The sequence below is a fragment of the Phalacrocorax carbo genome, chromosome 3, assembly GCF_963921805.1.
Source record: "Phalacrocorax carbo chromosome 3, bPhaCar2.1, whole genome shotgun sequence".
NCBI classification, from domain to species: Eukaryota; Metazoa; Chordata; class Aves; order Suliformes; family Phalacrocoracidae; genus Phalacrocorax; species Phalacrocorax carbo.
This window is the reverse complement of record NC_087515.1, coordinates 124,081,738-124,103,094: the sequence shown is the minus strand read 5'-3', so window position 1 is coordinate 124,103,094 and position 21,357 is coordinate 124,081,738. Positions and strand designations below refer to the sequence as shown.

General features: G+C 46.5%; 1 protein-coding gene across 1 annotated transcript; it reads left to right on the top strand.

The window, feature by feature from the left end:
- Nucleotides 1–2,272: 2,272 nt before the first annotated feature.
- CYP2AC1 (cytochrome P450 2K4-like) lies at nt 2,273–10,551 on the top strand. The gene is made up of 9 exons (NM_001302366.1): nt 2,273–2,637; nt 3,903–4,071; nt 5,403–5,552; nt 6,647–6,807; nt 7,473–7,646; nt 8,102–8,243; nt 8,415–8,599; nt 8,829–8,970; nt 9,189–10,551. The coding sequence occupies exons 1-9, from the start codon at nt 2,452–2,454 to the stop codon at nt 9,374–9,376; spliced, it is 1,497 nt and encodes a 498-aa protein (NP_001289295.1). The 5' UTR covers nt 2,273–2,451; the 3' UTR covers nt 9,377–10,551.
- Nucleotides 10,552–21,357: the final 10,806 nt, after the last annotated feature.

Below are 21,357 nucleotides of genomic sequence, written 5' to 3'. Positions count from 1 at the left end.
ATGTGGCCTCACTAGGGCAGAGCACGGGGCAGAAAAACCTCCCTCGCCCTGCTGGCCACACTATTTTTATGCAGCCCAGGGCACCGTTGGCCTTCTTGGCCACAAGGGCATGTTTCTGGCTCAGGGTCACCTCGCTGCCCACCAGCACCCGCAGGGCCTCTCAGCAGAGCCGCTCTCCAGCAGGTCCGCCCCAGCCTGTGCTGGTGTGGGGGGTTGCTCCTCCCCAGGGGCAGGACCTTGCACTTGCTCTTGCTGAATTCCATGAGGTTCCCCTGGGCCCAGCTCTCCGGCCTGTCCAGGTCTCGCGGGATGGCAGCACAGCCTTCTGGTGTATCAGCCGCTCCTCCCACCTTGGTATCGTCAGCGAACTGGCTGAGGGTACACTCTGTCCCTTCACCTAGGTCATTGATGGGGCAGAGTCTGGTTGGAGGCCTGTAACTAGAGGACCACCCCCGCCAGGGGTCTATGCTGGGTCCAGTCCTATTGAACATATTAATCCATGGGAACGGCGCTATTTACGGGCCTCCAACCACACTCTGCCCCTTTGATCATAACCCTCTAAGCTCTGTTGTTCAGCAAGCTCCCAGTCTACCTCACTGCCCTCTCAACTAACCCACAATTCCTTAGCTCGTCAGTGAGCTTCTTATGGGAGACAGTGTTGAACACCACACTGAAGTCAACATAAACAACATCCACTGCTCTCCCTTCACTGACCCAGCCAGTCACGCCACCATAGAATTCTCTTCATATCTCAAGAGTCAGTATCTGACTCATCCTTTGTTAATACTTAAATCCCAGATATATGTGGTAAGAATTACCTTCTCAATGCCTTTTTACCTCCTTTGGGGAGGTGGAGTAGAAACAAACCAACTGGCACACAGCTGGACATCAGCCCAGGACTTTTTCCAGGACACCTTCCAGGTAGGTGAAGTGTCCTGGCCTTTTCTCCAGAGACCCCAAGGGGCAGCAGCAGCCTCGGGGCAAGCTGGTGCAAGAGCAGGCTTGCTATAGCTCCTCTTCCAGACTCCCAGACAGGTCCCCGTGCTATTTTCCTCTAGGTCTCCACATCCCCATCCCCTGTGAGGCTGACTCCTCTCCTATGCCTTTGGTCACATCTCTGCAGGGATCCAGACTCTTTAAAGGGTCAAGGGCAAGGTGCTCAGCCTGGGCACCTCACCTCACACAGCCTTCACATTCTTGCCTCAAGGTCATGTACAATTCAGTTCTCTACACTTCTACTAGAAAGCTCTTCCAAACATTGTTCCAAAGGCTGTGTCTCATCTTCTCTCGTCAGTCCCAACAAAAGCCCTGGGTGGTCTCTTCTCCGTGGCTGCTTCTTTTAACACCTCCTTCTCTGCCACTCGTAGACTCTAAGACAAACAAGTCAGGCTGTACCTCAGCCTTCTTTCCTCAACCAACAGAGGCCATCTTTTCTCAGCTTCTCTCCTCAGCTTTGGCTGTCCGTTCAGAGATAATCATGCAGCTCTTCCCTCCACCTCTCTTCCTGAAATGGTTACAGCAATTGCCACAGCTGAAGATACAGCCCCTACTGTACAACTGGCTCTAGGTTGCCCTGCTTGAGCAGCAATGTTGGGCCAGGTGACCTCCAAAGTTCCATTCTAGCCTCAACCATTATGTGAAAATTAGGACCATGTAAGGCATGGATTACCTGACTGGTTTTAGCTTCTCATTTTGGAAGAGAAGGTGCCCCTTGGCCTCTATTCACTTTAAAGGAAGCTGAGGCTATCAGATCAATACAGACCTCACCATTTGGCCAGATCACTCTACCCTACATTCCACTCTGTTTGAACTCCCGCCGAAACAAAGATGTGTGTGCCACAACAAATTATTCAGCTAGCTCAGAGGAGCTTGGCACTGAGTTCCTCCTCTCTTGAGTACTTTTGATCAATGCAGCTTTCCACTGTAGGACCCACAGCTCATCAAGGCCATAAATCCACATTCAGGCTCCTCAAGAGGAATCTTCACTACTGTCTCAGATCCCTAGTCAGTCAAGCTTCTGCTCTTGTCAAGACCTGGCATCCCAACCATCTTCCATAGAGAGAGAACGGAAAGCCTGAGCAACCAGTAGAGCCTCTTCCTTCTTCTCCCACCTCCTCCCAGTCTCAAAGTTCAAGGCACTGTTTGAGTTGTTGTTTCCAAATTGGACTTATGCCCACAGACACCTCTGCCAATGCACAGGACTAGTTTAGACATCACTCATTAAACAGTAACCAGCATACGGTAAAGTGAGCGCACACAGTGGTGAGAGTGCCTAGTAGGGATTCTCCAAGGGTAAAAACCCAGGCAGGCATTTCTACCATTTCTTAGAGGTCAAGTTCATATCTCTGTATGTGCAGAAGTGCCACTAATGCTTGAAACTTAACTTCTGACAGAAGATTGCACTCTTTGCCTGAATTTTCATCTTCTCTGTTAAGCCTTTGCTGAAAGACAATGGATTGGGTCAATATTGCTCCTGAAGGCTTACTATTTATACTCGTTCTCCTGCTGATTCTGAAAAGACAACATGTCTGGAACAGCCACACAAGAGACAACTTCCCCCCAGGACCCAGGGCTTTACCCATCATTGGAAATCTGCACACTGTGGATCTGAAGAGACCTTACCTGACAATGCTAGAGGTAACTTGTCTTGTTCTTTTTCTATAGAGCTCTCTGTCTAAGGCAGTCACTGACCCCCCAAAAAGGGGTACAAATTTTTCTCTGGACAGGTAGACACAAAGGCAGCAGAATTAATTATCTGCAGTAACTTCTCTTCCTATCACACAATCTTGTGTCAGTGCAGGGGAATTGACTTCTGTGGAGCACAGGAAATGCTGGGGTTCTCCAGACAAGGGTAGCCAGAAGAGAGGGGCCCTCCAGTTTCTACCAGAGCTTCCACCAGGGGCTGCTGAAACACTGAGGGAGAAGACCAGAACTTTCTGGAGGCTGTTTGGTGGACTCAGCCATCAGGGAACTGGCAGAAAACAGCTTCTTGACCTTCTCCCTTCATCCTCACCATGAGGGAGGAGCTTTCCTGGTTTCCCAAAACAAAGTAGGAAATAAATAAACACTGCTTAGTCCTTCATATCTGGTGTCAGTAAACTCCGTGACTTCAGGGAAGATGGTTTGTGACAGTCGGATAGTGTAGGAATGTTGGGGTTCTCTCACTGCACTACTCCTCAAAGCCATGAAGAGCAAACCTAAGAGTTTCAGACAGTTCCTGTGCCCTGATGTAGTACCACCTTGAAAACTGGTCCCCTTCTAGGTTGGGGAACATTTCCAACATATCCCCTATGCGTTCTCAACTTCTCAATCAAAAGTTACCTACCGAGTCCGTGTAGTGGACACAGTTACCTCACAACTCAAAATGAAGCCATTCTCAACCTGCTTTCCCAGATTTCATTCCCATGTGAGCCATGCAGTCTACTCCTGCCTGGGTGTGGCTGCAGCTCTTGCACGCTGTCACTAAAAGCAGTGATGCACCTAAAAGCATAACTTCAGGCTATTTAAAAGTTGTTATTCGTGATTCCAGCTGATTTGTACCTCCCCAAGATTTGTATGCCAGGAACTGAACACGTTTTGCCATGATTACTGAGAAATTCACTTTCCATTTGTCTCTTCAAAGGAACACAGGGCCAAGCCCGTCTGCTCTTCAGCCTTTCCTTTAGCCTGTCTAAAGCCTCTTACTCAGATAACCCCCAGAGATTTACAGAAGCCATTGTGATTCTTTTTCTCAAAAGAGCTCCAACATTTTTCTGACAAACCCTCCACATTTTGGACAGTGAGCGAAAAGCCAATGCCATGAAGGAAAGAGAACACTAAACCTGCTGAACAACAAGCATTTGGAGCTTGCCAAAAATCACCTGAAAATCATCTTCTTTTATTGTCCCCTTTCGTCCCATTAGCTAGCCAAAACTTATGGCCCAGTCTTCAGCATTCAGATGGGACCAAAGAAAATGGTGGTGCTATCAGGATATGACACAGTGAAAGAAGCTTTGGTGAACCAGGCGGATGCATTTGCAGGGAGACCTAAAATACCAATCCTTGAAAAAGCAGGAAAAGGAAGAGAAAAAGGTGAGTGTGCTGTTCTATTCCACATACACCTGCCTTCTGCAAAGAATGAGACTTTCGTCATGGAGAGGAGAATGCAGAACGTCTGACTTTTGTTTGCTCAGCATGTTAGGCAATGGAAATGAGGTAGAAATTGAACAATGTGTGGTGACATTCATCAGGGGTAAGGAGAGATGATACTCTTAATTTACACAGACATGTAATTTAAAGGCCTGAATCTGCAGCTGAGTCTTCCCTTAAAGATGACACGTTGAGGAGCTGACATGGGGGCATCTCCTGAACTCTTCTCACAAAAGCCATCCCTGCACTTGCCCAGCTACCGAAACCTTGCCACATAAACCCAAAACAAGTCGGCAGGGAAGTGTCTACTACCTCAGCAGCACGATCTCCAAATACTCCTTGTGAGACTGATATTATTTCAATTTGCATTTGAGAATAAATCTCTCTTTAAGAGAGAATCAACAATAACCTGAGCCTTTAGTCTGCTTCCCCAGAGGGAGCTCACTCCTGCTCTGAGTCCTTCTGGTGCAGATTGCGCCCTCCACAGGTGTTAGACACTGAACTTGATCTTTTGTGACCCATAAATATTGATGGGATACGTGGAAGTAGGGACATGAGGGATTGTCGTCTTCTGACAGGAAAGCAAGGGTGAGCACATTTCTATCTTGTGACCAGCTCTGAGTAACCCAGATATTGTCAAATGCCACCTATCTGCAATTGTTTTCTTTCCTCACTAATGACAGTTTCTTGAACAAGGCTCTGAGCAAGACTAAGAGAGCATGAGAGGTGCAAGGAGAGTAAATAGCAGCACCAGCTTGACCAAAACTTCTCTGCAGATGCCACGGACAAGTCTCTGCAGCTTTTCTAGTGTGCAAGGGGTAGGATTACCCCCACCAAGTGGGGAGATTTTACAAACAGATGCCCATATTTGGGGTTTCATTTACCCTCTGCTGTCTAGGTAAGAACACAGGTGCTTTTGAGAGAGGATGCCTATCACCTAAGGGAGACATCTGAGGTTAATGAGCACACTCATCATCCCAGGTGATGTCCCAGTGGCACAAATCTCACTCTTTGTTCTAAATAAAGCTGAACAAAAGCCCCCATGTCTCAGGGCACATCAGACACCTCATGAACTGAGAATGGTGGCTGCTTCCTCAGAACTTTCTCCTGACATATCTTTCTTGTCTTATTTCATTCTACATGGGGACACAACATGTCCTGAGAGCTTGACAGGTTTTCTTCCAGCACTGATCTTTACCAGGATTCAGGGTACATGAGGAACCTTTGCTCTCATAGTGAAATTTCTGTTTCTGTGTTTTCGTTTTCTGTTTCAGGAGTTATATTTTCTTACGGAGAAAACTGGAAAGTGATGCGAAGATTTACTCTTACAACCTTACGAGACTTTGGAATGGGCAAGAAGGCTATAGAGGATCGTGTTGTAGAAGAGTACAGATGCCTGGCAGACACCATCGAGGCACAGAAAGGTGGGGGGAATCTTACCTTTATAACACTCTGATTTTCCTCAAGCCTCCCACAAAAATGCCAATAGTAAAGGAAGAAGAGTCTCTGAACTCTTTCAGAGATCTACCTTTCTCCAGCCTCCATGCTCCAAGGGGTCTACACAAGCTGTCTGCCTCTGCCTCTCTACCTGGCAATTGCCTAACATGCAAATGAAAAGCATTCATTGAGGCACTGCAAGTCAAATGTGGAGTCAGACATCAAGCAGCACATCTGAGAAGAGTAATTGCTCCTCCACGTGCAGTGCCTTTGATCGATTTAGTGGCACTGGGAGAGCAGAAGGCTATTGCGAGGTCTTGCATACCTATACTAAAAAATTGATTGTCGCTAAAGGCACATGTCTGCAAAACCCTTTCCAATAGGAGGCAGAACATCCAGTTACACATTTCACCAGCATTGTCCAAGACTAATCCTTTCATGAGGCTGTTACCAACAACAGGACTTCAGTAGGTAGCTCTTTTGACCAAGCAGACTTGGGATAAAAACAGATTTCTACATCATCATTCTAGTTCAGGCTTCAAGTCCTCACCTTGAACCCCTGAAAGCAAGAGCTGTATCCAGCTGCAAAGGGGATGCACCAGAGGGATCTAGAAGCTGTAGAAGTGCGAGCCCCAGCAGGAAAGACTGAGTGACCAGGAGCTACTGAGTTCAGAGATTGGACCTAAAGGGCCTAAACGGACACAGTCCAACCCTCAAAGAAGAGTGCTGATAAGGGACAGCCCAGGACAGCGCCGATGGGGGAAGTGTCAAGGCAGCTTTTCCCTTATTCCTGGAAATTTTAAGACCATGTATGCCCAGATAGAGCAGCCTGGGGAAGGGCCACAAAGACCCAGGGCTGCAATAGTCTTGGAGAAAATGGAAGGGAGCACAAAAGACTTGCATTCAGTCTCTCGTCTGTCTAAATGCTGTTAGGGATGTGAGAACCCTGAGATGGGGGAGCTTTTCCTCCTGCCAGCTCCATGCTTATCATGTCCCGGACTTCACTGAGCCTCTGCATGCTACTTTAATTAATTAGAATAACTATTGACTTTGTTGTTTGTACCTCCTTTTCCCATGCTAGGGAAGCCCCTTGAGATGACTCTGATGTTGAATGCCGCTGTCGCTAATGTCATCGTATCCATATTGCTTGGAAAGCGATATGACTATGAAGACCCCACATTCAAAAGGCTCCTGTTATTGGTGAACGAAAATGCCAGGATTTTGGGAGCTCCATCAATTTCGGTAATTCATACTGTTTGAATACTGCTCTTCAAAAGCATGATGGTGGTATACAGAGGTACACCTCTCCAATGCTGATCTTTGCAACACGTTTATCTGTGCATGACAAATGCAGCCTGAAATGGCAGAAGGTGGACCTCTGATGTTATTTATGGATATCTCTTGGCAGCACAGCCTGGGAAATTATAAGTTCCTCCTTTCTTGAAGAATTGAATAACGTGTAATACGATACAAGGATTGTGTCCCCTAGCAATAGAAGGTGGTCATTATTCCCCATCTTCCATCACAAAAAAACAAGGTCAAAATCAGTGTGGGAATGACTGCAATGGCCTCTTAAACTTGAGAGTCCCTATTCCAACCAGTGTGTAGAGGGAGGGATGAATTCTGTAGTAGCGGAGAGGTAGGAAACTTTGTCAAGGACATATGCACAAACATGGGATTTCTAGGCCATCATCAACTACTGTGATTAGTACTCAGTGTAAGAGGGAATACGTTTCGACCATTTTACACAGTTGGCCAGGGAAAAAGGAGGACAGAGAAACGTATTGCATCTTGAGTACAAGGCTATACACCACTTTCTGTAATGTCTTTTCTTAATACACGCTGTTGAACTGTAGTGCACCTGCTTAGCAGCTGTTTTTTCTTCCTCGCTATCTCTGCATCTTCAGATATACAACATGTTCCCGTTCCTTGGGTTCCTCCTGAAGGACTACAAAATTTTTATTCAGAATGTAAAAGAAATCAGTGCTTTTATCAAGGTGACTTTCATAGAACATCTCAAAGCTCTGGACAGAAATGACCAGAGGAGCTTCATTGATGCTTTCCTCGTGAGACAACAAGAGGTAACTGAATATCAGCAGCTTCTTCAACTCTCCTCCCTTTCCTTTCAAGGCTTGGTAGATAAACAAATGGTCTTCGGCAGAGATGTAGCATGTGCAAAACTCCTAGCAGACACTGTGGTCAGGCTAAAAGACTGTGCAGTCATGTCAGCTAGGAGATAAACTGATCACAGACAAGCATATTTTATGTGTCCCCAGTAATTTTTCAGGAAAATAAAAAACATGAACCACCTTTCTAAAGTCTCTTTTGATGCTAGTGGCAGGTAAATATCATGATGGGTCGGATCCCTAGTACCTCTTGAGGTCATGTCAAAAACCAGCTCTGACAGCAAACTCACTTTTCCTACACTTAACTCCTCCCTGAGGGCTGTATGTGAAAATTTTTCCCTGCTCTCCAATGAAAAAGTGCCTTCCTGAATCTTTAATCAGCTCATATTATTATTGTTTTGTATCTCCAGGAGAATGGAAAGGCCAATGAATATTTCAGTAATGAAAACTTAATTGAGGTTGTGAGAAATCTGTTTGCAGCTGGTATGGAGACCACGTCCACCACTTTGCGCTGGGGCCTTCTGCTCATGATGAAATATCCTGAAATTCAGAGTAAGTGGAAACTAGGCAATCAGCAGCTTCCTTCTCATCGGGTCACCTCAAATGTGACTTCACATTAGGCAGGGCTGAACAAAACGTGAATTCACCACACCCACCTATTCCTAGCAGGAGGGAGAGACATTCAAGTGATCTATCTATGGATGATCCCTATTTCTTTCACAGAAAAAGTCCAAGAAGAGATAGAGCAAGTGATAGGGTCAACCCCACCACGAATCGAGCATCGAACTCAAATGCCATACACGGATGCTGTTGTCCATGAAATTCAAAGGTTTGCTAATATCTTGCCATTGAACTTGCCTCATGAGACTACTGCAGACGTGACCCTCAAAGGCTATTTCATTCCCAAGGTGAGACAACCTCTGCCCTATTTTTCTTCCTTCTGTCCCCAGCGTAACACATCTCCCGTTCAAGTCCTGCTTGCACCCAAGGGTGCTTCCTCACCCTGGGGTTCTCACAGGCACTTTGGTAGGAGCTCCCCTATTGAAGTGGGTCTTTTGAGCTCCAACACTTGCCATCCCTCTGATGATGACAGCAACACCATCCTCAGTGCAATAACTGCTCTGCCTTGGTTTGCAGGGAACCTACATTATCCCTTTACTGGCCTCTGTCCTGCGAGACAAATCCCAGTGGGAGAAACCAGACATCTTCTACCCTGAGCATTTCCTCGACTCAGAGGGGAAGTTTGTAAAGAAAGAAGCTTTCATACCTTTTTCAGCAGGTATCTTTCACTCTGTTTTAAGGGGTTCTGAGGGGAACTAGGCATCGAAGACTCCTTTCCCCTTGGAGATGGCCTCTCAGACTCTTACCAGAGGTCTCCTCTCCTCTCCCTCTCCTCTCTCTGTCCTCTCCCCTCCTCTCCTCTCTCAACTCTTCTCTCCTCAGCTCAAGAAGCAGCTCCCACTAACTTTCCTATGGCCGTTCTGCATTTTGTTCCAGGGCGGAGAATCTGTGCTGGAGAGACTCTTGCCAGAATGGAGCTCTTCCTCTTCTTCACCAGCCTTCTGCAGAGGTTCACCTTCCGTCCTCCCCCTGGAGTTTCCATCTCAGACCTGGACCTCTCTCCCACCTTTGGGATCACCATCCCCCCAGTGACTCATGAGGTCTGTGCAGTGCCACGTTCCTAAGGCTTTTCTTAGTCGTGTCCTTTCCCTGAAACACCCAGATGAAATCTGTGTCTCCTGTCCCATGTGAGAAGTTCGGTACTTCTGAATCCAGTAGGGGGTTTTTAGCCCAAGCGTACTTTGTCTTATAGCCTGAGATGTCTCTCCCACCATTACGGCAGGCGGCAGTCCTGACATGCAGACACTCTTTGAAAAGGAAGTTGATGGTCATTTTGAGGATGAATCCCAAAAGGGAGATAGTGAAGCCCTTTTTATTCTGTCCTTCCCTACACCTCCACATGTTCCCTTCTGTATTTGGTTTGCTCAGCAAGGTTTTGGTAGCGTTGCAGAGCTATAGTGACGGGTTCTGTGAGAAACTGCTAGAAGCTTCCCCTATGTCCAACAAAGCCAACGACAGCTGGCTCCAAGCTGGACCCACCGCTGGCCAAGGCCGAGCCCATCAGCGATGGTGGTAGTGCCTCTGTGATAACACAGTTAAGAAGGGGAAAAACTTGTTGCACAACTGTAATGGCAGCAGAAGAGAGGAGTGAGAATATGTGAGAGGAACAACTCTGCAGACACCAAGGTCAGTGAAGAAAGAGAGGTAAGAAGTGCTCCAGGTGCCAGAACAGAGATCCCCCTGCAGCCTGTGGTGAAGAGCATGGTGAGGCAGGCTGTCCCCTTGCAGCCCATGGAGGTCAGCAGTGGAGCAGAGATACACCTGCAGCCCACGGAGGACCCCACACCGGAGCAGGTGGACGCCCGAAGGAGGCTGTGACCCTGTGGGAAGCCCATGCTGGGGCAGGCTCCTGGCAGGACCTGTGGCCCCATGGAGAGAGGAGCCCACGCTGGAGCAGGTTTGCTGGCAGGACTTGTGACCCTGAGGAGGACCCACACTGGAGCAGTTTTTCCCTAAAGGATTGTACCCCATTGGAGGGACCCCACGCTGGAGCAGGGGAAGAGTGTGAGGAGTTCTCCCCCCGAGGAGGACGGAGCGGCAGAGACAACATATGATGGACTGACCACCACCCCCATTCCCCATCACCCTGCTCTGCTGGAGGGGAGCAGGAAGGGAAATCAGGAGTGAAGCTGAGCCTGCGAAGAAGGGATGCGTGGGGGAAGGTGTTTTAAGATTTAGTTTTTATTTCTCATTACCCTACTCCTGTTTGATTGGTAATAAATTAAACTGATTTAATTAACTTAATTAATTTCAAGTCTCTTTTGCCCGTGACAGTAAGTGGTGAGCGATCTCTCCCTGTCCTTATCTCAACCCACAAGCCTTTCATTATATTTCTTTCCCTGTCCAGCTGGGGAGGGGGGTGACAGAGCAGCTTTGGTGGGTACCTGGCATCCAGCCAGGGTCAACCCACCACACCCTCGATGAAAGAGGCTGGGGCCAGTCTTTGGGCCAGACCTCAGAAGGTCCTGCACTGACCTACACACACAAAAAAAAAATCCCAGGGGCTTTCACCTTCCTCACTTCCAGCACAGCTGCATCCAAACTACCTAAGAAAAATGGTCCATTACACAACTTATCCCCGCACCAGTGCCCTAAATGCATGCACACACACACACACAGAGAAATATAACTGAGCAGCTCAACCTGAGACAAGGAAATGTGAGACGTTCACCGGATGCAGAACCGGAGTGCAGATGCATAGAGGGCTCTCAGGTGATGCCATGTGGTTATACACAGTCTGGAAGGCAAAATTAGTTTACTACAGAATAATGTGCATGCTAATGGTAAAGATAAAAGCATGGAAAAAATAAAAAGTCCTTCTCCATTTCAAATCCAACTGTTGCCAATGTTGTCTTCAAAGCCGGAAAGATCTTGCTTCACACCTGAAATGGCTTCTGGGGAGGGATCCTTGCCTAGAAGAGACAATCAGTGCTGTGTTCCCAGCAGGAACCAAGCAAACCAGTCCTTCTGTGGCACCGCTTAGGCCTCTCAAATTTCTTTCTCATACACCCCTGATGCAGCTTTTTAGTCACAAGAACTTAGTCACAAGAAGTATTCTTAGACTTCAGTAAAGCTTTTGACACTACCTACCCTAAGGTCCCTATAGGCACGTTTTTGACATACGAGCTGGATGAGCAGAGAGTGAGGTGGGTTGAAAACTTGCTGAAAAGCCAGGCCCAGAGGCTCAGTGGTATGAGGTCCAGCTGGAAGCCAGGAGGTAGCAGGGTCAATTGACCAGGGGTCAATACAGGGTCCGGTCCTCTTTAATGTCTTCATAAACAATCTAGATGATGGGAGAGAGTGTACCCTCAGCAAGTTTTCTGATGACACCAAACTGGGGGAGGTGACTGATACACCAGAAGGTTGTGACACCATCTAGAGGCACTTCAATCGGCTGGCAAAATGGACTGACAGGAACCTCATGAAGTTCAACAAGAAGAAGTGCAAAGTCCTGCACCTGGGGAGGAACAACCAGCAGTACATGCTGGGGGCCACCCACCTGGAAAGCAGCTTGATGGAAAAAGACCTGGGGGTCCTGGTGGACACCAAGTTGAACAGGAGGCAACAATGTGCCATTGCTGCAAAGAAGGCTATTGGTGTCCGGGACTGCATTAGAGGGGTGCTGTCAGCAGGTCAAGGGAGGTGATCCTTCCCCTCGACTCAGCACTCGTGAGGCCATACCTGGAGTGCGGTGTCCACTTCTGGGATCCCCCGTACAAAAGAGATATGGACGCACTGGAGAGAGTCCAGCAAAGGGCCGTGAGGATGCTGAAGGGACTGGAGCATCTCTTATATGAGGAAACACTGAAAGAGCGGGGACTGTTCAGCCTAGAGGAGAGAAGGCTCAGGGGCATCTTATCAATATGTATAAACACCTGGAGGAAGGGTACAAAGAAGACAGAGCCGGGCTCTTTTCAGTGGTGTCCAGTGACAGGAAAAGAGGCATCGGGCACAAACTGAAACACAGGAGGTTCCTTCTGAAACATCAAGAAACACTTTATTACTGCGAGTGACCAAGCACTGGCACAGGTTGCCCAGGGAGCCTCTGGAGTCTCCCTCCCTGGAGATATTCAAAAGCTGTCTGGACATAGTCTAGGGCAACTGGCCCTCGGTGGCCCTGATTTAGCAGGGGGGTTGGGACAGACGACTTCCAGAGGTCCTTTCCAACATCAACCATTCTGTGATTCCCAATGAACTCAAGGGAAGCAAAGTTATACCAGTTCCTAAGTGCTTTAAAGAAATACATCTCTGTGCACTCATCACTTGGGCACTGGAACTGAGATTTCAGTTCTCAGGGTATCAAGGCCTGAAAATACTTAAGAGAAAATTGGTTTTTCCTCAGCCTAGATGCAATTCAGCTTGTTTTAAAAGTCACTACTACTAAATATCTACATTATTTGTCTACAAGTTAGTTATTTAAAATCTTCTGCCACCTTGAAATGTTCTTTTTTGTGTAAGGGCTTGGTTTTGCTCGTGGTGAAAACTGGAAGGCGATGCGCAGATTCACTCTCACAGCCTTATGAGGCTTTCGAATGGGAAAATGGGCCACCAAGGACTGCACTGTGGGGGAGTACGGGTATGAGGCTTGCCGGGAAACCTTTGGTTACAGTTACGATAAACATTTTTATGTTGCTCTTCCACTGGATGCCACTGGAATGCAGTAATACTGGCAGTCAATTGCTTCTATTAGACAGAAAAATCTGAGACGCTGAGAGATAATAGGCTTACGAGCACTTTCGGGGGCAAAACAAAGCTTGGGAGACAGCCTGAGAATCTTGAAGCCAACAATCAAGCCCCCAGACTCTCAAAAATATATTTAAGCTATAGTCCGAAGAGTGCTAAACCTGGACTGAAGAAATAAGACCGCGTAGTGCATTCCCCAAAAATGTTTCAAATGTATAAAATGACCAGGCAAAACAGTACACTCTCAGAACACGGGGCAGGGAGAAGCTATAGCATACGTGGTCTCCCTGTACAAGGAGCCCTGATACAAAATCCATTTGCCCATTCTTCTAGTACACTCAAATGTCTCAATGAGTAATAAATACTCTTTGATACTCACACGCAATGCTGCCGCACGCCAGACTAATCTCTGTTCCTTTAGGCTTTGACACAGAAAAAAGTGTTAGCGGAAGAGCTGGCTAAACAATAAAAAAAGTTGCTGGCCAACATTTCCGTCTCCCTGGTGGCAAGTTGCAGGTGTTTGCACCTGACATCCACACTACTCCTGCAAAAGAGTAATTTGGGGCTGAGAGTTTTCCATGTATTCAGTGGTCCTTGATGGATTTTCTACCACAAATTCGTCCAGTCACTTTTTCATGGTCTAAAGAACAAAACATTAATGTTAAATCTTTCTCTTTGACTTTGTCTTTGTCTTTTTGTAAAGCGGGCACAACATTATTGATCTGTTTCCGTAGTGTTTTCAGACCTCTGGCTGGTAAAGTCTCTCTAACGTCTTTTACTCTTGTACGTGTACAACATCGTCCCGCACCTTGGGTCCCTCCTAAGGGCTCACAAGGCGCCTCCAGAGCAGAGGTGAATTCCATGCTTAGGTACAAGTTACTTTTGGAGAACATCTCAAAACCCTGGACAAAAATGATCAAAGAAGATTTACTGATGCTTTCCTGGTTAAACAGCAGCAGGTAACTGGATCTTTTCTCATTTACTCTAACTTTTATCGTTATATGAAGATATTTACACTTCCCTTTCAGTCCTTATAATTACAGCTAGATTTCCTTAGGGAATCTATCTTTGACAAAACACACATAACGCACTGGTAGAGTTGAGCAGATATTTCACTCCGTTGTATTTCCAACCCCTTTTAATCAGCAAACATTTAGCCTTGTTTGTGCTTTTCTTCAGACTGTATCCATACATTTACAGAGGCTGCATCTTTTTATCTGCTCTCTCTGTTGTCCTAGTCCTTCTGGCCCTTTCAAAAACATAATACATTACCGAACCAAAGCGCTACCTGGGCTTTACTGGGATCCTTATTTGGGGTCTCTGGGTTCCCTTCTTCAGAGAAACCAGCTCCCTTTGCAACCGGCCCCAGTAAATGCAGAGATCACGCACAGCATAAAACCTACGTCAACATTCTTCTCCAGGTACAAGCCCAGAGCTCGCCTTTGCCTTCCACACTTTTTTAAAATATAGGAGGTATTTCTTAGTAAATAGTTAGTTACATTTTCACACATTTTCACATGGAAAGCCTTAAGTTTTTATCCTTTTACCTCAACCACTTCTTTCAGGAGAAATCCACTACTAACGGCTATTTCCATAAAGGCAACTTGCTAAGCTTGGTGAGCAATTTGTTTGCTGCTGGTGTTGACACAATTTCTACCACACCAAACTGGAGATTTCTGCTGATGCTAAAGTACCCTGAAATTCGGAGCAAGCTGTTTACAACAGATGCTGTTACACTCCGTGCATTAGGAACTGAACAGGAACCTGGAGGGTCAACATATCTGTTAATAAGCCAAGATTTCCAGCTAATTATTGTCTAGGTATCGCTGTGCCCCGTGGCTCAGACCCAGTGAGGGGCACTCTAGTCAGCCTACCAGTAGATTATAAACAGAGTTCACATGGGCCAAGTCCTTTGCTCGGTGAAATCTCATTAATAGAAAGAAGAGAGCTGTCCTGTCTTGGCCAAGGAAATCGATCCAGATTTCCCTCAGAAACAGGCTGTTGATAAACCAAAGGACTGTCCTGATGTTAAGCGGACTGTACAGATGCTTTAAGTACCCGAGAAGATTCAGGGAATTGCTCTTTGACATTTCCATTCCGGTTTATGGTACAGGGCTGCTGCGAATCAAGTGGGGGTTTTGAGGCACTTCTTGGTCATAGCAAGAAACTTTAGGCAGAAGAGTGGGCAGAAAAATACAAGTCTTCAGGTGTCTTATTGGTAAAGAAATGATCAAACACTGTAGTTCTGTCCACCTCCCATTATTTCTGAGAGGAAAAGAAGATTTTGGGAGAATGTATGGTTTTCACTCAGGGTGTTTTATACTTTATATCAGTAAAACACAGTATGTCTCAGGGGTGAATCACCCCTTGGCTCTGCCTTGTAGTTGATCCTTTCCTCAGGAGAAGTCAGAAGAAGGAAGAAGAGATAGGGCAACTGATACAGTCAAACCCCCACAGACTGAGCACTGACCTCAGACGTTACATACGGATGCTGTCGTCCACAAAATTCAGAGGTTCGCTAATATCCTGCCATTGGATTTGCCTCATGAGACTGCTGCAGATGTCACTCTCAAAGGCTATTTCATTCTCAAGGTGAGATGCCTACAGGATTGTTTCTTTCAGCATTTCTGCTTTCTCAAGCCCAGTTAATGTAACGAGCGTGAACTCTCTCATGAAGTGACATAACAGCAGTCGGAATAACCTCCTTCTCCAGGCTGACAATCTTGAAGTCTTATTGCCGTTACTGCCACCACAATATTTGCCCAGGTCTTTGCTAGTTCTGACCTTGAATCACCATGCTCTGATTAAGGACCCTAGAAATAGGGCCTGTAGAGATAGGACAAGGAGCCTGTAGCAATAATGGCAGTAATGGCTCTAAAGTAAAAGAGGATAGATTCAGACTAGATATAAAGAATGGATTAGGACAATTGAAAATGTAGAAAAACCTGTGTTGTAAAAACGTCAAACAAAAAGTGGGACTTGAAGTGACCTTTTGAACAATGTGGTGCAGCCAGATGAGTAAACCCTCATGTGAAGTTAAAACACATGAACAGGATGTGAAAAATACAGACCATTATATGAGAAAATTGCTCAATGTGACAGGAAACAATATGACACTCTGCTAAGAATTTAACATCAGAATAGAACATAACATAATGAAAAATGAGAAGTGAATTATATGAGAAATGGCCTAATAGCACAGATAATTGTAGGAGAGTATTTGGGACCTTCTGGGGAGCATAAGCTTAAAAGGCCAGCAGTGTCCCTGCAAGCACAACTGAAATACCAACCTCAGGTACAGACACAGCAAATCTGAGACCAATCAAAATTTAATTACTAGTGGGCAAAGATGGGGAAGGCAAAGGAACAGGAAAAGGGACAATGACGCATGCAAAAAAAGCTCCAGTGATAGCTGTCTGGGGTATCTATCAGGCAGTTGTGAGACAGATCACTGCAGCCCGGAGCAAGACAATAAATGAAATCTCTTGTTTTGATCATTCAGGCGTGTTTGATTTCCTCCTGCAGTCTCCACCCTGCCATGGTGGAGAGTTGCTTATCATGTACAACCCAAAATTCATTCATTCTCTATCGTCAGAAGCCTTAGACAAGTGCCTCAGCTCAAAGGGAGATGAATCCAGGCCTTACAGTTTGACCATCCCAAAAGAAAAGATTGGACACAGAATTCTCCTGGTATGTTCAGACTGCTCTTCACCCCAAATAGACTCTCTCTGTGCAAGATGGCGCACAAAGACGTCTGTGATGGTGTCATGAGGAAACGAAATACAGCAGTTGCTGGCTTTCTAGATAATCTTTGTTTAATCAGAGCTTTACACATTAATTTCTTTTCAATGTGACTTTGCCCTTGAAGTGTATGATTTGTTTCACCTGAGGTTCTTTACCCTAATCACTCATCTCCATACTTCAAATGTCAGTGGCATTTGGTTCTGTCTTAGGGTATTTTCTTTGGTTGCTTATTTCCAAATTAATTAAAGCTTTGAATACCCTGAGTCAATAGAGCTTCTTTTGTACATAGTTACAACTTCTGTTTAATACATTCCTGGGCACTATGGAGAGGTGTCCAGCCTTACAGAAGGTTAAGATGTTTTGCTAAGAACCCTTTTGCTCATCAGTCAGGGAACCATACATTGACAGGAAATGAAAGCAAGGAGTTAAGACACAGTGTGGAGAATGAGCTTTGAGGATGGGACTGAAGAGTAAACCAAAGTTAAACTACTCTAAATTTGAGGTTCACAATGACTAGCATTTTTTTTCTTTCTGATAAAAGACTACCAATATTTCATCCTCTCCAATAACCACTGAACACTCTTTCTGTCTTACCTTTGTACTCACCTTGACTTGTTTTTACATAAAAACATTTACATAAGTATTTTTTTTTAAGTGAGGAAAACCTCATTCAGTATCAACATTTATTAAGCTGTGCATAAAAATATCTGAAAAAGATTAATTAAATGGCAGTGACTGTATGTAACTTTTGACTTGAAATTAGATTCCACCATCAGGATGCTGAAAGCTCTTCCTTAGATTTCTGTCCTAAGGAGATTTCTCCTTAGAACACTATTCATATTTTTCAAATCAGTAGAATTTTGGAAGGTTCTTTACACATTTGGTTCTTTACACATTCCTCCAAATACAGACACACACACACACAGAGATGCACACAAATACTAGTACAACCTACTGCAAGACAATCATAGTTGTCCCAGTTCAGAACTACTGTGAAAAAATGTTGAAGAGCAACAGAGAAAATCTTGTACTTGGAACTAAGAACTAATTTTCTTCAGAATAGTCTGCATATTATTGAGATCCACTGAACTCTTAAAAAAAACAAACCCAATTTTCCCACTTTAGAATTAAACTGCCTCCAGCACTGCTTTCAAAGATGCAAAGATGTTTACTTTGTTATGAGTGACATAGCTAATGTGAACAGATCCCCCAATTTTCCAGCAGGTTTGGCCAATGGCCTGCATCCATTTGGGGTACTTTTTTCTTGAGTTCATGTTAGGTGAGAAGAATTGGGACAGTGAAAAGAATGATTCTTGCTCTACTGAATCTTGCTCACTGAGATGACTAAGCACCGCAAGAATTTTCTCCTGCTCCTAAAAGACCCTGGCCAAGTTTTCCTCATGCATCATGTAAAGTACCAGTGAAGAATTTTACTATTATAATGTTAACAAACACTTTAGAAACAACTCAACTTTTTCAAAATGTGTATAGAAACATTGCCTGTCAGACCTTGGAGAGCCACAAATATTGGCCCATAGCAGGATCTTAAATCTCCACTTCAAAATAAGGCCAAGGGGAAACGTTCCCAAGCAAGGAAGAAACACTTGCAGCCTGTCACACATGTCTGTGACAATTTCACTCTGCTGGGCTCACTCACTACCTTCCAGCACTGCAGGAAACAGAGACCTGCTGGAGAAAATCAGCCGGACTGTGCAGGCAAGGGGAATGGGGTGGGAGGGGTTGCCTCCTTCTCCCACTGCATTTCAAGACATGCCCCCAGTTCCCACAGCATCCTACCGATAACCCAGAGTCTTGTAGAGGCAGGTAAATGCTGTGCCTGTACTGAAACTCTGCACAGACCTAACCGTGGACCCACCTCTTGGGAAACAACTAAAAATTGCTGTTCACAGAATCAAAGAACAGTAGAGGTAGGAAGGGACCTCTGGAGATCATCTCCTGCAACCTCCCCTGCTTGAGCAGGCACCCCCAGAGCAGGGGGCACAGGGCCGCGTCCAGGCGGGGTTTGAATGTCTCCAGGGAAGGGACCCCACAGCCTCCCTGGGCAGCCTGTGCCCCTGCTCTGGCACCCGCACAGGGAAGAAGGTTTTCTCATATTCACACGGAACTCCCTGTGTTCCAGCTTGTGCCCATTGCCCCTTGGCCTGTCGTTGGGCACTATTGAAATGAGTCCGTCACCATCGTCCTGACACCCACCCTTTAGATATTTGTAAGCATTGATGAGATCCCCCCTCAGTCTTCTCCAAGCTGAACAAACCCAGGTCTCTCAGCCTTTCCTCATAAGGGAGATGCTCCAGTCCCCTGACCATCTTGGCAGCTCTCTGCTGGACTTGCTCAAGCAATTCCCTGTCCTTCTAGATCTGGCGGGGCCCAAAACTGGACACAGCACTCCAGATGTGGCCTCACTAGGGCAGAGCACGGGGCAGAAAAACCTCCCTCGACCTGCTGGCCACACTATTTTTATGCAGCCCAGGGCACCGTTGGCCTTCTTGGCCACAAGGGCATGTTTCTGGCTCAGGGTCACCTTGCTGCCCACCAGCACTCCCAGGGCCTTCTCAACAGAGCTGCTTTCCAGCAGGTCAGTCCCCAGCCTGTACTGGTGTGGGAGGTTGTTCCTCCCCAGGGGCAGGACCTTGCCCTTGTTGAACTCCATGAGGTTCCCCTGGGCCCAGCTCTCCGGCCTGTCCAGGTCTCGCGGGATGGCAGCACAGCCTTCTGGTGTATCAGCCGCTCCTCCCACCTTGGTATCGTCAGCGAACTGGCTGAGGGTACACTCTGTCCCTTCACCTAGGTCATTGATGGGGCAGAGTCTGGTTGGAGGCCTGTAACTAGAGGACCACCCCCGCCAGGGGTCTATGCTGGGTCCAGTCCTATTGAACATATTAATCCATGGGAACGGCACTATTTACGGGCCTCCAACCACACTCTGCCCCTTTGATCATAACCCTCTAAGCTCTGTTGTTCAGCAAGCTCCCAGTCTACCTCACTGCCCTCTCAACTAACCCACAATTCCTTAGCTCGTCAGTGAGCTTCTTATGGGAGACAGTGTTGAACACCACACTGAAGTCAACATAAACAACATCCACTGCTCTCCCTTCACTGACCCAGCCAGTCACGCCACCATAGAATTCTCTTCATATCTCAAGAGTCAGTATCTGACTCATCCTTTGTTAATACTTAAATCCCAGATATATGTGGTAAGAATTACCTTCTCAATGCCTTTTTACCTCCTTTGGGGAGGTGGAGTAGAAACAAACCAACTGGCACACAGCTGGACATCAGCCCAGGACTTTTTCCAGGACACCTTCCAGGTAGGTGAAGTGTCCTGGCCTTTTCTCCAGAGACCCCAAGGGGCAGCAGCAGCCTCGGGGCAAGCTGGTGCAAGAGCAGGCTTGCTATAGCTCCTCTTCCAGACTCCCAGACAGGTCCCCGTGCTATTTTCCTCTAGGTCTCCACATCCCCATCCCCTGTGAGGCTGACTCCTCTCCTATGCCTTTGGTCACATCTCTGCAGGGATCCAGACTCTTTAAAGAGTCAAGGGCAAGGTGCTCAGCCTGGGCACCTCACCTCACACAGCCTTCACGTTCTTGCCTCAAGGTCACGTACAATTCAGTTCTCTACACTTCTACTAGAAAGCTCTTCCAAACATTGTTCCAAAGGCTGTGTCTCATCTCTCGTCAGTCCCAACAAAAGCCCTGGGTGGTCTCTTCTCCGTGGCTGCTTCTTTTAACACCTCCTTCTCTGCCACTCGTAGACTCTAAGACAAACAAGTCAGGCTGTACCTCAGCCTTCTTTCCTCAACCAACAGAGGCCATCTTTTCTCAGCTTCTCTCCTCAGCTTTGGCTGTCCGTTCAGAGATAATCATGCAGCTCTTCCCTCCACCTCTCTTCCTGAAATGGTTACAGCAATTGCCACAGCTGAAGATACAGCCCCTACTGTACAACTGGCTCTAGGTTGCCCTGCTTGAGCAGCAATGTTGGGCCAGGTGACCTCCAAAGTTCCATTCTAGCCTCAACCATTATGTGAAAATTAGGACCATGTAAGGCATGGATTACCTGACTGGTTTTAGCTTCTCGTTTTGGAAGAGAAGGTGCCCCTTGCCCTCTATTCACTTTAAAGGAAGCTGAGGCTATCAGATCAATACAGACCTCACCATTTGGCCAGATCACTCTACCCTACATTCCACTCTGTTTGAACTCCCGCCGAAACAAAGATGTGTGTGCCACAACAAATTATTCAGCTAGCTCAGAGGAGCTTGGCACTGAGTTCCTCCTCTCTTGAGTACTTTTGATCAATGCAGCTTTCCACTGTAGGACCCACAGCTCATCAAGGCCATAAATCCACATTCAGGCTCCTCAAGAGGAATCTTCACTACTGTCTCAGATCCCTAGTCAGTCAAGCTTCTGCTCTTGTCAAGACCTGGCATCCCAACCATCTTCCATAGAGAGAGAACGGAAAGCCTGAGCAACCAGTAGAGCCTCTTCCTTCTTCTCCCACCTCCTCCCAGTCTCAAAGTTCAAGGCACTGTTTGAGTTGTTGTTTCCAAATTGGACTTATGCCCACAGACACCTCTGCCAATGCACAGGACTAGTTTAGACA

Excerpts from the sequence above, each read along its gene's own strand:
- CYP2AC1 (NM_001302366.1), top strand. The coding sequence starts at position 2,452 with ATGGATTGGGTCAATATTGCTCCTGAAGGCTTACTATTTATACTCGTT. Across the intron at positions 7,647-8,101 it reads TCCTCGTGAGACAACAAGAG|GAGAATGGAAAGGCCAATGA; the intron begins GTAACTGAATAT and ends TTGTATCTCCAG. Across the intron at positions 8,244-8,414 it reads GAAATATCCTGAAATTCAGA|AAAAAGTCCAAGAAGAGATA; the intron begins GTAAGTGGAAAC and ends TTTCTTTCACAG.